Source organism: Oncorhynchus gorbuscha, linkage group LG09, assembly GCF_021184085.1.
Source record: "Oncorhynchus gorbuscha isolate QuinsamMale2020 ecotype Even-year linkage group LG09, OgorEven_v1.0, whole genome shotgun sequence".
Classification (NCBI taxonomy): Eukaryota; Metazoa; Chordata; class Actinopteri; order Salmoniformes; family Salmonidae; genus Oncorhynchus; species Oncorhynchus gorbuscha.
In genome coordinates, this window is record NC_060181.1 from 98306028 (window position 1) to 98323170 (window position 17143).

At 42.9% G+C, this 17143-nt stretch overlaps 1 protein-coding gene across 1 annotated transcript in view; it reads right to left on the reverse strand.

The window, feature by feature from the left end:
* igf2bp2a (insulin-like growth factor 2 mRNA binding protein 2a) overlaps nucleotides 1–17143 on the reverse strand; it is a 67465-nt gene that overhangs the window by 16497 nt on the left and 33825 nt on the right. Inside the window, exons 8-10 of the mRNA XM_046363959.1 lie at nucleotides 9077–9199; nucleotides 5887–6022; nucleotides 1016–1132 (exon numbers count right to left, since the gene is read on the reverse strand). Coding sequence (XP_046219915.1) covers nucleotides 1016–1132; nucleotides 5887–6022; nucleotides 9077–9199 — 376 coding nt within the window. The remainder of the gene's footprint in view (nucleotides 1–1015; nucleotides 1133–5886; nucleotides 6023–9076; nucleotides 9200–17143) is intronic.

Below are 17143 nucleotides of genomic sequence, written 5' to 3' on the forward strand. Positions count from 1 at the left end.
ACTAGGAAGGGGCTGTAATGTGTAGTGTACTCACTAGGAAGGGGCTGTAATGTGTAGTGTACTCACTAGGAAGGGGCTGTAATGTGTAGTGTACTCATTAGGAAGGGGCAGTAGTGTACAGTGTACTCATTAGGAAGGGGCTGTAGTGTAATAGTGTACTCATTAGGAAGGGGCTGTAGTGTGTAGTGTACTCACTAGGAAGGGGCTGTAGTGTGTAGTGTACTCACTAGGAAGGGGCTGTAGTGTAATAGTGTACTCATTAGGAAGGGGCTGTAGTGTGTAGTGTACTCACTAGGAAGGGGCTGTAGTGTGTAGTGTACTCTCTAGGAAGGGGATGTAGTGTGTAGTGTACTCACTAGGAAGGGGCTGTAGTGTGTAGTGTACTCACCAGGAAGGGGATGTAGTGTGTAGTGTACTCACCAGGAAGGGGATGTAGTGTGTAGTGTACTCTCTAGGAAGGGGATGTAGTGTGTAGTGTACTCACTAGGAAGGGGCTGTAGTGTGTAGTGTACTCACCAGGAAGGGGATGTAGTGTGTAGTGTACTCACCAGGAAGGGGATGTAGTGTGTAGTGTACTCACCAGGAAGGGGATGTAGTGTGTAGTGTACTCACTAGGAAGGGGTGTACTCACCAGGAAGGGGATGTAGTGTGTAGTGTACTCACCAGGAAGGGGATGTAGTGTGTAGTGTACTCACCAGGAAGGGGATGTAGTGTGTAGTGTACTCACCAGGAAGGGGATGTAGTGTGTAGTGTACTCACTAGGAAGGGGATGTAGTGTGTAGTGTACTCACTAGGAAGGGGCTGTAGTGTGTAGTGTACTCACCAGGAAGGGGATGTAGTGTGTAGTGTACTCACCAGGAAGGGGATGTAGTGTGTAGTGTACTCACCAGGAAGGGGATGTAGTGTGTAGTGTACTCACCAGGAAGGGGCTGTAGTGTGTAGTGTACTCACCAGGAAGGGGATGTAGTGTGTAGTGTACTCACCAGGAAGGGGATGTAGTGTGTAGTGTACTCACTAGGAAGGGTCCGGGGTGTGCTCCTCGGGGGCCTGTTGCTGGCGGTAGTACAGACAGACCAGTGGAGAAGATTCCCAGAGCATTCAGGTTCAGCCCCGGGATAAGGTTGGTTTGTTGCTAGAAGAGATGAACAGAGGCACACAGGTGTGCGTGTGCGTGTGCGTGTGCGTGTGCGTGTGTGTGTGTGTGTGTGTGTGTGTGTGTGTGTGTGTGTGTGTGTGTGTGTGTGTGTGTGTGTGTGTGTGTGTGTGTGTGTGTGTGTGTGTGTGTGTGTGTGTGTGTGACAGATCCCTTTTTTATCTAATCTCCCAGAGAGTTAAGCATTTCACTGTACCTGAAATGCTGGAAACTTGAGACCATCTTCATAAAGCCATATTGTGTAGTAACCCTGGTGTCTGGCCAGGTGTCCGTCCGTCTGACAGCCACACTACCCCTTTCTGGTTCACCTGAACAGTCTACTGCATGCTTTAGAAAGCTTGATATCATTTAGCAAACACACTGAGCAGTAATGTTTTATCATTATAACATCTTTATGTAAATGTCATAGATCTGGCATAAATATGACTGAAGATTATATTTTATGACATCTTAATTACAAAATGCATCTTGTGCCAGGAAATGTATCATTAGAGGTCACTGTGAAACCTACTGTTATTCTTTAGAATTTAACAAGCATAGATTTGTTTTTGTGTGCCAAATTAGAAGAAAAAAAAGTGACCAGAGGCCACGAGTAACTTGGTCAAAAATAATGGCACCAATCAGACTATAGGTGGCGCTGCTGTACGCAGTCTTCCTTAAACCCTCATATCCTTCGCCCTGTTTGACCTTTACACTTTGTATGAAGGTGTTTTTCCTCATGCTGAACACATTTGCCTCAAGGACCCATGAGGTCCATCAGGATAGGTTTTCCTCGATCTTTGAAATTTTAGAAAATCTTTAAAAAAATATATACTCATGAACCTTAAGTCCAAATAACACCAACTTTGGTAAGTAGTCCCAAAGGCTGGTCATGGCTCACATCAACACCATTATCCCAGAAACCCTAAACCCACTCCAATTTGCACACCGACCCAACAAACATATCCACAGATGACGCAATCTCTTTTGCACTTCACACTGCCCTTTCCCACCTGGACAAAAGGAAAACCTATGTGAGAATGCTATTCATTGACTACAGCTCAGTGTTCAACACCATAGTACCCTCAAAGCTCATCAATAAGCTAAGGACCCGGGGACTAAACACCTCCCTCTGCAACTGGATCCTGGACTTCCTGACAGGCCGCCCCCAGGTGGTAAGAGTAGGTAACAACACATCAGCCACACTGATCCTCAACACGGGGGCCCCTCAGAGGTGCGTGCTCAGCCCTCTCCCGTACTCCCTGTTCATTCATGACTGCACGGCCAGGCACAACTCCTACACCATCATTAAGTTTGCCAGTGGTAGGCCTAATCACTGACAACGACGAGACAGCCTATAGGGAGGAGGTCAGAGACCTGTCCGTGTCGTGCCAGTACAACAACCTCTCCCTCACTGTGATCAAGACAAAGGAAATGATTGTGGACTACAGGAAAAGGAGGACCGAGCACTCCCCCATTCTCATCGAAGGGGCTGTAGTGGAGCAGGTTGAGAGCTTCAAGATCCTTGGTGTCCACATCCCCAACAAACTATCATGGTCCAAACATACGAAGACAGTTGTGAAGAGGGCACGACAAAGCTTATTCCTCCTCAGGAGACTGAAAATATTTGTCATGGGTCCTCAGATCCTCAAAAGGGTCTACAGCTGCACCATCGAGAGCATCACTACCTAGTCTAGGTCCAAAAGGGTTCTTAACAGCTTCTACCCCCAAGCCATAAGACTGCTGAACAGATAATCAAATGGCTACCCAGACTATTTTCATTCCCCCCCCCCTCTTTTACACTGCTGCTACTCTCTGTTTATTATCTATGCATAGTCACTTTAACTATACCTACAGTACATGTCCACTACCTTTCAAAAGTTTGGGGTCACATAGGAATTTCCTTGTTTATGAAAGAAAAGCAAAACAAATGTCCATTCAAATTGATCAGAAATATAGTATGGACATTGCAAACCATAGTCTGTTTTTATGGTGGTTTTGGAGCAGTGGCTTTGTACCCGTTTCCTCCAGCATCTTCACAAGGTCCGTTGCTGTTGTTCTGGGATTGATTTGAACTTTTCACACCAAAGTACGTTCATCTCTAGGAGATTTAACGCGTCTCCTTCCTGAGCGGTATGACGGCTGCATGGTCTCATGGTGTTTATACTTGCGTACTATTGTTTGTACAGATGAATGTGGTACCTTCAGGCGTTTGGAAATTGCTCCCAAGGATGAACCAGACTTGTGGAGGTCTAGAATTTTTTTTCTGGGGTCTTGGTTGATTTCTTTAGATTTTCCCATGATGTCAAGCAAAGAGGCACTGAGTTTGAAGGTAGACCTTGAAATACATCCACAGGTACACCTCCAATTAACTCAAATTATGTCATTTAGCCTATCAGAAGCTTTTAAAGCCATGACAACATTTTCTGGAATTTTCCAAGCTGTTTAAAGTCACATTCAACTTGGTGTATGTAAACTTCTGACGTACTGGAATTGTGATACAGTGAATTATAAGTGAAATAATCTGTCTGCAAACATTTGTTGGAAAAATGACTTGTGTCATGTAGATGTCCTAACCGACTTGAAAAACGAGTTAGATCGCTGCACCAGACCAGCTAGTGGCACTGTAGAGGTCATTGGCACCAGACCAGCTAGTGGCACTGTAGAGGTCATTGGCACCAGAACAGCTAGTGGCACTGTAGAGGTCATTGGCACCAGACCAGCTAGTGGCACTGTAGAGGTCATTGGCACCAGACCAGCTAGTGGCACTGTAGAGGTCATTGGCACCAGACCAGCTAGTGACACTGTAGAGGTCATTGGCACCAGACCAGCTAGTGGCACTGTAGAGGTCATTGGCACCAGAACAGCTAGTGGCACTGTAGAGGTCATTGGCACCAGACCAGCTAGTGGCACTGTAGAGGTCATTGGCACCAGACCAGCTAGTGGCACTGTAGACCAGCTAGTCATTGGCACCAGACCAGCTAGTGGCACTGTAGAGGTCATTGGCACCAGACCAGCTAGTGGCACTGTAGAGGTCATTGGCACCAGAACAGCTAGTGGCACTGTAGAGGTCATTGGCACCAGAACAGCTAGTGGCACTGTAGAGGTCATTGGCACCAGACCAGCTAGTGGCACTGTAGAGGTCATTGGCACCAGAACAGCTAGTGGCACTGTAGAGGTCATTGGCACCAGACCAGCTAGTGGCACTGTAGAGGTCATTGGCACCAGACCAGCTAGTGGCACTGTAGAGGTCATTGGCACCAGACCAGCTAGTGGCACTGTAGAGGTCATTGGCACCAGACCAGCTAGTGGCACTGTAGAGGTCATTGGCACCAGACCAGCTAGTGGCACTGTAGAGGTCATTGGCACCAGACCAGCTAGTGGCACTGTAGAGGTCATTGGCACCAGACCAGCTAGTGGCACTGTAGAGGTCATTGGCACCAGACCAGCTAGTGGCACTGTAGAGGTCATTGGCACCAGACCAGCTAGTGGCACTGTAGAGGTCATTGGCACCAGACCAGCTAGTGGCACTGTAGAGGTCATTGCCACCAGTGGCACAATGGGATACTAGAACAATAACTGTTGATCAATTGGACTTTGTCTTATGCAAATTTATGTTAGATTTTAATTATGCAGATGATCAATGTGAAATATTGTGTTATCTATATATACATATCACATAATATTGTTGCTGAAAAACAGTCTTAACGTAGTGAAAAATGTATATTCTATTGTGGAAAATCTGAAACTGGAAGTCCTACTATCACTTGGGCAATCAGCAGAGAGAAAGAGAGAGAGAGAGACTACATAATAGAGTGCTTTGTTACCCAACTGAGTCATTGCTGCTCACAGCTATATTTATGAAATACTGTTTTCAGAATGAATTATTCTCAATGTCGCATAACATAGTCAAGTCACCAGTTATGTCTCTGTGTGGTTGAAATCTCACAGGTGCACACTGTCATGACTGAGTGTGTGTGGAGCTGGGTGAGACAGGGATGAGGTATCACATCATGTGTGTGTGGAGCTGGGTGAGACAGGGATGAGGTATCAGATCATGTGTGTGGAGCTGGGTGAGACAGGGATGAGGTATCAGATCATGTGTTGGAGCTGGGTGAGACAGGGATGAGGTATCAGATCATGTGTGTGTGGAGCTGGGTGAGACAGGGATGAGGTATCAGATCATGTGTGTGGAGCTGGGTGAGACAGGGATGAGGTATCAGATCATGTGTTGGAGCTGGGTGAGACAGGGATGAGGTATCAGATCATGTGTGTGTGGAGCTGGGTGAGACAGGGATGAGGTATCAGATCATGTGTGTGTGGAGCTGGGTGAGACAGGGATGAGGTATCAGATCATGTGTGTGGAGCTGGGTGAGACAGGGCTGTGGTATCGGATGTGTGGGGTGGGAAGTGAAGTGTTAGAGTTTGTGCTGCTATAAGAATGGGTCAGAGGCCAAGCTAACCAACTGACACAGCCAGACAGACAGCCAGCCAGCCAGCCAGCCAGCCAGCCAGCCAGCCAGCCAGACAGACAGACAGACAGACAGCCAGACAGACAGACAGACAGACAGACAGACAGACAGACAGACAGACAGACAGACAGACAGACAGACAGACAGACAGACAGACAGACAGACAGACAGACAGACAGACAGACAGACAGACAGACAGACAGACAGACAGACAGACAGACAGACAGACAGACAGACAGACAGACAGACAGACAGACAGACAGTGTTTACATGAAGCCTTACGTTAACAGCAGCAATGTCGTTCTCGTAGGCGTCCCTCAGTTTCCTCATGATCGCCCCCTCAGCCTTACAGCACGCCTCCATACTGCCCTTCACTGTGATGGTCCTCTCTGGGTTACAGATGGTTATGTCCTGTAACCTGGAACACATACATCAAGTCAGCAAGTAACCCTAACGCTTCCCTGGGTTACAGATGGTCCAGACACATCTGGATTCCCTTATAGATGGTGCTCTCTGGGTTACAGATGGTCCAGACACATCTGGATTCCGTTATAGATGGTGTTCTCTGGGTTACAGATGGTCCAGACACATCTGGATTCCCTTATAGATGGTGCTCTCTGGGTTACAGATGGTCCTGGACACATCTGGATTGTGACATCACTACAGGAGGAAATGATGGAGAATAGAAACCCTTCTCAGAACACTCAGTCACGCTCACACCCTCTCTGTCACACACCCTCTCTGTCACACACCCTCCCATTCATTACCCCCTCCCTCCAACACGATGATACAGAGCCATTCATTACCCCCCCAACACAATGATTCAGTGCCATTCATTACCCCCCCCAACACAATGATACAGAGCCATTCATTACCCCCCCCAACACAATGATACAGAGCCATTCATTACCCCCCAACACAATGATACACAGCCATTCATTACCCCCCCAACACAATGATACCTGTCTCCCTAATTAATATTACCTGATTGAGCTAATCTTGTAAATGTAATTAACTAGAGAGTCGGGGCACCACGAAATATTATTTATAGAGCTGTTATCTTCTGAATAAACTCTTAAAGACCTAGAAATATTTTACATCAATAGCAGTCAATATTAATCGTCACCTTAATTCAGTCTCATCTGAAAGTTGTAAATTCGTGGTTATCTTCACGAACCCTGGCTAACAAGTTGAATCAGCAATACAAAAGTTGGTTTAATTATTTATTTACTAAATACCTAACTAATCACACAGATTTACATATACACAGAATGAATCATACCTTGATAACTAATGACGCCATAAAGGAAAACATCCCTAGCGGGCTGAACAGATATGATAGCTGGTTACACAATGAAAAGGGGGATTGGTTTGAGTGAAAGAGCGGGAAGACTGAGGAACAAAGGGAGAAGCGATGTCTCTATCGTAAATACAGTATCTTATGCATTCTAAATTACCGCCCATTTGGAAAATGCAATAAATATTTACTCTGAGCTGCACTTTGGTAGGTTGGTGGTAGATGGAAGGCCGTGTTGCCCAACCGAGTCCTTTGAAGAATGTCTCTGGTGGTAAATTGGATACGTTGTAGTAACGTTGTTGTGTGGTAGACGGAATACTCTGTCTGTTCTTTCCAAGCCCACGTTTGCAGCTGCTGTTGCTAACTCAACGGCTAGGAGGTATCACTTCTGTAGTGAATAAGAGTTCAAAGTTCATACCATTTGCAACCAAAGCTCATGCTGAGGTTGGCTTAGTTCTGTAGTTGGCATGTTAGTCCTTTTAACGCAGAGGCTGCAGACCTCACGTACTTGGAACAGGAGGTTACATTTTCGTCAAGTATTTATATAGTGGAGCGAGAGAAGGGTGTGTCTGAAAAGTTTTATAACCCATGTCTCTTCACAGGGGCTACTGATTGAGCAGAGCCCTAACCTTATGAAAACCCAATTCTCACATTTGGAAGCTAAAATTACATTTCATCTCTTCACCAATTATTTTATATTCAAACATTTAAATTGAACAACAATTCCATGTGAATCCGATAACTACAATGTGCAGATTTTCCACTGTAGAGTTTATGTCATCCTATCATTGATGAGAATGTCTCAGATGACAACCGAACTGACATCATACTCATTAAGTACCACCACATATGTTCAATTGGTCAGATTACCAGAATACAGTTAAGTCAACGTGTGGGGGTACAGGTTAGTCAATAAAACAACGAGTCTATAAACAGGGAGAACCGAGTCAACGTGTGGGGGTACAGGTTAATCAATAAAACAACGAGTCTATAAACAGGGAGAACTGAGAATTTAAGTATGTTCTCTCTTTTTCTCTTTCTTTCTTTCTTTCTTTCTTTCTCTTGCTTTCTCTTGTCGTGCTGCAGCTCCAGTTTCAACTGTTCTGCCTGCGGCTATGGAACCCTAGTTTTCAACTCTCTAAAGACAGCAGGAGCGGTAGAGATACTCTGAATGATCGGCTATGACAAGCCAACTGACATTTACTCCTGAGGTGCTGACCTGTTGCAACCTCTACAACTACTGTGATTATTATTATTTGACCATGCTGGTCATTTATGAACATTTGAACATCTTGGCCATGTTCTGTTATAATCTCCACCCGGCACAGCCAGAAGAGGACTGGCCCCCCCTCAGAGCCTGGTTCCTCTCTAGGTTTCTTCCTAGGTTTTGGCCTTTCTAGGGACTTTTTCCTATCCACCGTGCTTCTACACCTGCATTGCTTGCTGTTTGGGGTTTTAGGCTGGGTTTCTGTACAGCACTTTGTGACATCAGCTGATGAAAGAAGGGCTATAAAAATTCATTTGATAGAGGTAGTTGGTGACTGACTCTGTACAGTCGGTAGTTGTGACTTGCTATAGTGACTGGTGTGTGTATGTGCGTGCGTGTGCGTGCGTGTGTGCGTGCGTGTGTGTGTGTGTTTGCGTGCGTGTGTGTGTGTTTGCGTCGGTGCGTGTGTGTGTGTTTGCGTGCGTGCGTGTGTTTTGGTGCGTGTGTTTGCGTGCGCGTGTGTGTGTGTTTGCGTGCGTGCGTGCATGCGTGCGTGTGTGTGTTTGCGTGCGTGCGTGTGTGTGTGCGTTTGCGTGCGTGCGTGCGTGTTTGCGTGCGTGTGTGTGTGTGTTTGCGTGCGTGCGTGCGTGTTTGCGTGCGTGCGTGCGTGTTTGCGTGCGTGCATGCTTGCGTGTGTGTGTGTTTGCATGCGTGCATGCGTGCGTGTGTGTATGCGTGCCTGCGTGCGTGTGTGTGTTTGCTTGCGTGCGTGTTTGCGTGCGTGCGTGCGTGTGTTTGCGTGCATGCGTGTGTGTGTGTGTGTTTGCGTGTGTGTGTGTGTGTGTGTGTGTAAGTTGATTTAGGATGTATAAATGGCTGAAATTAATTGAGCATTACTTTACATGCAACACTGTGGGAAGAACAGCACAGTGAAACCAAACACAGAGAGAGAGGTAGCTGGCTCTTACGAGGAGATAGTAATCTTGGTCCCTGTCTCTTCTTCTATCTTCTTCAGGTTTCTTCCCTCCTTACCGATCAGTCGTCCCACCAAACTGTTGTGGGCCAGGATCTTCAGAGGAATCTCCTCCTCCCTGTAGGAAGAGAGGGTTAGTGAATCAATAACAGCTGCATTGAATAAAAGGCCACGGCTCCAGACCATTGATGTGGCATGAGGAATGTTATGTTGGGGTGGGATGAGTTGGCATGGGTGTACGTGCACGGATGCTTGTGTGTGTCAGAATGAACTGGCAACTGGAAGTGAAACACTGATTAGAATTTAGGGGATTTCCTGATTCTGCCTGGGTCATTTTTGGAGAGTTACAAAGGTAACTCTTTATCCACAATATAGCAGGGGATGTAAAGATGTAGCACTAGAAATAAGGTTCATGAAATCAATAACTTGCTAACATTAGATAACATTCATATATTAGCCATTTCTGAGACTCACTAAGATAATTAATTTGATGATACTGTAGTAGCAATACAAGGATATAAAATCTATAGAAGAGACAGACATGTTTATAGGGGAGGTGTTGTATATATTCAGAGCCATATCCCTGTCATGTTTATAGGGGAGGTGTTGCTGTATATTCAGAGCCATATCCCTGTAATGTTTATAGGGGAGGTGTTGTATATATTCAGAGCCATATCCCTGTAATGTTTATAGGGGAGGTGTTGCTGTATATATTCAGAGCCATATCCCTGTAATGTTTATAGGCGAGGTGTTGTATATATTCAGAGCCATATCCCTGTAATGTTTATAGGGGAGGTGTTGTATATATTCAGAGCCATATCCCTGTAATGTTTATAGGGGAGGTGTTGCTGTATATATTCAGTTATATCCCTGTAATGTTTATAGGGGAGGTGTTGTATATATTCAGAGTCATATCCCTGTAATGTTTATAGGGGAGGTGTTGCTGTATATATTCAGTTATATCCCTGTAATGTTTATAGGGGAGGTGTTGTATATATTCAGAGTCATATCCCTGTAATGTTTATACGGGAGGTGTTGTATATATTCAGAGCCATATCCCTGTAATGTTTATGGGGGAGGTGTTGTATATATTCAGAGCCATATCCCTGTAATGTTTATAGGGGAGGTGTTGCTGTATATATTCAGAGCCATATCCCTGTAATGTTTATAGGGGAGGTGTTGTATATATTCAGTCATATCCCTGTAATGTTTATAGGGGAGGTGTTACTGTATATATTCAGAGCCATATCCCTGTAATGTTTATAGGGGAGGTGTTACTGTATATATTCAGAGCCATATCCCTGTAATGTTTATAGGGGAGGTGTTGTATATATTCAGTCATATCCCTGTAATGTTTATAGGGGAGGTGTTGCTGTATATATTCAGAGCCATATCCCTGTAATGTTTATAGGGGAGGTGTTGCTGTATATATTCAGAGCCATATCCCTGTAATGTTTATAGGGGAGGTGTTGCTGTATATATTCAGAGCCATATCCCTGTAATGTTTATAGGGGAGGTGTTGCTGTATATATTCAGAGCCATATCCCTGTAATGTTTATAGGGGAGGTGTTGCTGTATATATTCAGAGCCATATCCCTGTAATGTTTATAGGGGAGGTGTTGTATATATTCAGAGCCATATCCCTGTAATGTTTATGGGGGAGGTGTTGTATATATTCAGTCATATCCCTGTAATGTTTATAGGGGAGGTGTTGCTGTATATATTCAGAGCCATATCCCTGTAATGTTTATAGGGGAGGTGTTGCTGTATATATTCAGAGCCATATCCCTGTAATGTTTATAGGGGAGGTGTTGCTGTATATATTCAGAGCCATATCCCTGTAATGTTTATAGGGGAGGTGTTGTATATATTCAGAGCCATATCCCTGTAATGTTTATACTGGAGGTGTTACTGTATATATTCAGAGCCATATCCCTGTAATGTTTATAGGGGAGGTGTTGTATATATTCAGTCATATCCTTGTATGTTTATAGGGGAGGTGTTACTGTATATATTCAGAGCCATATCCCTGTAATGTTTATAGGGGAGGTGTTACTGTATATATTCAGAGGCATATCCCTGTAATGTTTATAGGGGAGGTGTTGTATATATTCAGAGCCATATCCCTGTAATGTTTATACTGGAGGTGTTACTGTATATATTCAGAGCCATATCCCTGTAATGTTTATACTGGAGGTGTTACTGTATATATTCAGAGCCATATCCCTGTAATGTTTATAGGGGAGGTGTTGTATATATTCAGTCATATCCTTGTATGTTTATAGGGGAGGTGTTACTGTATATATTCAGAGCCATATCCCTGTAATGTTTATATCCCTGTAATGGGAGGTGTTGCTGTATATATTCAGAGCCATATCCCTGTAATGTTTATAGGGGAGGTGTTGCTGTATATATTCAGAGCCATATCCCTGTAATGTTTATAGGGGAGGTGTTGCTGTATATATTCAGAGCCATATCCCTGTAATGTTTATAGGGGAGGTGTTGCTGTATATATTCAGAGCCATATCCCTGTAATGTTTATAGGGGAGGTGTTGCTGTATATATTCAGAGCCATATCCCTGTAATGTTTATAGGGGATAGGGGAGGTGTTGTATATATTCAGTCATATCCCTGTAATGTTTATAGGGGAGGTGTTACTGTATATATTCAGAGCCATATCCCTGTAATGTTTATGGGGGAGGTGTTGTATATATTCAGTCATATCCCTGTAATGTTTATAGGGGAGGTGTTACTGTATATATTCAGAGCCATATCCCTGTAATGTTTATGGGGGAGGTGTTGCTGTATATATTCAGAGCCATATCCCTGTAATGTTTATAGGGGAGGTGTTGCTGTATATATTCAGAGCCATATCCCTGTAATGTTTATAGGGGAGGTGTTGTATATATTCAGTCATATCCCTGTAATGTTTATAGGGGAGGTGTTGTATATATTCAGTCATATCCCTGTAATGTTTATAGGGGAGGTGTTGCTGTATATATTCAGAGCCATATCCCTGTAATGTTTATAGGGGAGGTGTTGTATATATTCAGTCATATCCCTGTAATGTTTATAGGGGAGGTGTTGTATATATTCAGAGCCATATCCCTGTAATGTTTATAGGGGAGGTGTTACTGTATATATTCAGAGCCATATCCCTGTAATGTTTATAGGGGAGGTGTTGCTGTATATATTCAGAGCCGTATCCCTGTAATGTTTATAGGGGAGGTGTTGTATATATTCAGTCATATCCCTGTAATGTTTATAGGGGAGGTGTTACTGTATATATTCAGAGCCATATCCCTGTAATGTTTATGGGGGAGGTGTTGTATATATTCAGAGCCATATCCCTGTAATGTTTATAGGGGAGGTGTTACTGTATATATTCAGAGCCATATCCCTGTAATGTTTATAGGGGAGGTGTTACTGTATATATTCAGTCATATCCCTGTAATGTTTATAGGGGAGGTGTTACTGTATATATTCAGAGCCATATCCCTGTAATGTTTATAGGGGAGGTGTTGTATATATTCAGAGCCATATCCCTGTAATGTTTATAGGGGAGGTGTTGTTGTATATATTCCATATCCCTGTAATGTTTATAGGGGAGGTGTTGTATATATTCAGAGCCATATCCCTGTAATGTTTATGGGGGAGGTGTTGCTGTATATATTCAGAGCCATATCCCTGTAATGTTTATAGGGGAGGTGTTGCTGTATATATTCAGAGCCATATCCCTGTAATGTTTATGGGGGAGGTGTTGCTGTATATATTCAGAGCCATATCCCTGTAATGTTTATGGGGGAGGTGTTGCTGTATATATTCAGAGCCATATCCCTGTAATGTTTATAGGGGAGGTGTTACTGTATATATTCAAAGTCATATCCCTGTAATGTTTATAGGGGAGGTGTTGCTGTATATATTCAGAGCCATATCCCTGTAATGTTTATAGGGGAGGTGTTGTATATATTCAGTCATATCCCTGTAATGTTTATAGGGGAGGTGTTGCTGTATATATTCAGAGCCATATCCCTGTAATGTTTATAGGGGAGGTGTTGCTGTATATATTCAGAGCCATATCCCTGTAATGTTTATAGGGGAGGTGTTGTATATATTCAGTCATATCCTTGTAATGTTTATAGGGGAGGTGTTGTATATATTCAGAGCCATATCCCTGTAATGTTTATAGGGGAGGTGTGTTGTATATATTCAGAGTCATATCCCTGTAATGTTTATAGGGGAGGTGTTACTGTATATATTCAGAGCCATATCCCTGTAATGTTTATAGGGGAGGTGTTGTTACTGTATATATTCAGAGTCATATCCCTGTAATGTTTATAGGGGAGGTGTTACTGTATATATTCAGAGCCATATCCCTGTAATGTTTATAGGGGAGGTGTTGCTGTATATATTCAGAGCCGTATAATATGCTTAGAGAAGATCTTAAGTGTTATTGAAGTGTTGTGGTGGCAGGTCACCTGGTACATCTAAAGCCTTTTCTTTTGGGGTGTTGCTAACGGTCAGTATCTAAATAATATGTGTGAAATAACAAAGAGTTGCAGTCTGTTTTGGAATGGGTGTCTAGTAATAAACTGGCCCTGAACATCTCTTAAAGTGAGAGCATTTGGTAAAAATCCTTCCCTAAGTTCGAGACCTCAGCTGAACCTGGTAATGAATGGTGTGGTGAGGCTGTTGAACATGTTGAGGAGACTACGTGTGCCTTTGTATTCATCAGGTTCTGTCCGTAAGCTGTTCTTGTCTATTTAATGTTCTGTATTATGTCATGTTTTTCCAGCAGCAGGCTATGATAATGTCAAAAGCCACACTGAAGTCTAGCAAAACAGCCCCCACAATCATTTTTATAACCCATTTCTCTCAGCCAATCATCAGTCATTTGTGTAAGTGCTGTGCTTGTTGAATGTCCTTCCCTACATGTGTGCTTAAAGTCTGTTGTCAATTTGTTTACTGTGAAACAGCATTGTATCTGATCAAACATTTTTTCCAGAAGTTTACTCAGGGTTGGTAACAGGCTGATTGGTTGGCTATTTGAGCCAGTAAAGGGGGCTTTACTATTCTTAGGTAGCGGAATGACTTGCGCTTCCCTCCAGGCCTGAGGGCCACACACTCGATTAGGCTTCAATTGAAGATGTGCAATACCGTACTCTATTATCCTCAGTCATTTTCCAAGTCTTCAGACCCCAGTGGCTTGTCATTGGTGATAGACAACAATAGTGGTTTCACCTCTTCCACACTGACTTTACGGAATTCATAATGTGGTCAGTTATACTTGGATGTGTAGTGTTAGTGTTTGTCTTTCATAATGTGGTCAGTTATACTTGGATGTGTAGTGTTAGTGTTTGTCTTTCATAATGTGGTCAGTTATACTTGGATGTGTAGTGTTAGTGTTTGTCTTTCATAATGTGGTCAGATATACTTGGATGTGTAGTGTTAGTGTTTGTCTTTCATAATGTGGTCAGATATACTTGGATGTGTAGTGTTAGTTTTTAAAAATATAATTTAAGGTGCTACAAAGCTTTTTACTATCATTCTTTATATAATTTATCTTTGTTTCATAATATAGTTTCTTCTTTTTATTCAGTTTAAATCACATTATTTCTCAATTTGCAGTACGTTTTCCATACCCATGTGGCTCAGTTGGTAGAGCATAGGATATCAAACCAAATCAAATGTTATTGTCACATGCACATGGTTAGCAGATGTTATTGGTCACATGGTTAGCAGATGTTATTGGTCACATGGTTAGCAGATGTTAATGGTCACATGGTTAGCAGATGTTAATGGTCACAAACACATGGTTAGCAGATAATTGTCACATGGTTAGCAGATGTTAATGGTCACATACACATGGTTAGCAGATGTTAATGGTCACATACACATGGTTAGCAGATGTTATTGGTCACATGGTTAGCAGATGTTATTGGTCACATGGTTAGCAGATGTTAATGGTCACATACACATGGTTAGCAGATGTTATTGGTCACATGGTTAGCAGATGTTATTGGTCACATGGTTAGCAGATGTTATTGGTCACATACACATGGTTAGCTGATGTTATTGGTCACATACACACGGTTAGCAGATGTTAATGGTCACATGGTTAGCAGATGTTATTGGTCACATGGTTAGCAGATGTTAATGGTCACATGGTTAGCAGATGTTAATGGTCACATGGTTAGCAGATGTTATTGGTCACATGGTTAGCAGATGTTAATGGTCACATACACATGGTTAGCAGATGTTAATGGTCACATGGTTAGCAGTTGTTAATGGTCACATACACATGGTTAGCAGATGTTAATGGTCACATGGTTAGCAGATGTTAATGGTCACATACACATGGTTAGCAGATGGTAATGGTCACATGGTTAGCAGATGTCAATGGTCGCATACACATGGTTAGCAGATGTTAATGGTCACATGGTTAGCAGATGTTAATGGTCACATGGTTAGCAGATGTTAATGGTCACATGGTTAGCAGATGTTAATGGTCACATGGTTGGCAGATGTTATTGATCACATGGTTAGCAGATGTTAATGGTCACATACACATGGTTAGCAGTTGTTAATGGTCGCGTACACATGGTTAGCAGATGTTAATGGTCACATACACATGGTTAGCAGATGTTAATGGTCACATGGTTAGCAGATGTTAATGGTCACATGGTTAGCAGATGTTAATGGTCACATGGTTAGCAGATGTTAATGGTCACATGGTTAGCAGATGTTAATGGTCACATGGTTAGCAGATGTTAATGGTCACATGGTTAGCAGATGTTATTGGTCACATACACATGGTTAGCAGATGTTAACGGTCACATACACATGGTTAGCAGATGTTAATGGTCACATACACATGGTTAGCAGATGTTAATGGTCACATGGTTAGCAGATGTTATTGGTCACATGGTTAGCAGATGTTAATGGTCACATGGTTAGCAGATGTTATTGGTCACATGGTTAGCAGATGTTAATGGTCACATGGTTAGCAGATGTTATTGGTCACATGGTTAGCAGATGTTAATGGTCACATGGTTAGCAGATGTTATTGGTCACATGGTTAGCAGATGTTAATGGTCACATGGTTAGCAGATGTTAATGGTCACATGGTTAGCAGATGTTATTGGTCACATGGTTAGCAGATGTTAATGGTCACATGGTTAGCAGATGTTAATGGTCACATGGTTAGCAGATGTTATTGGTCACATGGTTAGCAGATGTTATTGGTCACATGGTTAGCAGATGTTAATGGTCACATGGTTAGCAGATGTTAATGGTCACATGGTTAGCAGATGTTATTGGTCACATGGTTAGCAGATGTTAATGGTCACATGGTTAGCAGATGTTAATGGTCACATGGTTAGCAGATGTTATTGGTCACATGGTTAGCAGATGTTAATGGTCACATGGTTAGCAGATGTTATTGGTCACATGGTTAGCAGATGTTATTGGTCACATGGTTAGCAGATGTTAATGGTCACATGGTTAGCAGATGTTAATGGTCACATGGTTAGCAGATGTTAATGGTCACATGGTTAGCAGATGTTATTGGTCACATGGTTAGCAGATGTTAATGGTCACATGGTTAGCAGATGTTATTGGTCACATGGTTAGCAGATGTTAATGGTCACATGGTTAGCAGATGTTATTGGTCACATGGTTAGCAGATGTTAATGGTCACATGGTTAGCAGATGTTAATGGTCACATGGTTAGCAGATGTTAATGGTCACATGGTTAGCAGATGTTAATGGTCACATGGTTAGCAGATGTTAATGGTCACATGGTTAGCAGATGTTATTGGTTAGCAGATGTTAATGGTCACATGGTTAGCAGATGTTAATGGTCACATGGTTAGCAGATGTTAATGGTCACATGGTTAGCAGATGTTATTGGTCACATGGTTAGCAGATGTTAATGGTCACATGGTTAGCAGATGTTAATGGTCACATGGTTAGCAGATGTTATTGGTCACATGGTTAGCAGATGTTAATGGTCACATGGTTAGCAGATGTTAATGGTCACATGGTTAGCAGATGTTATTGG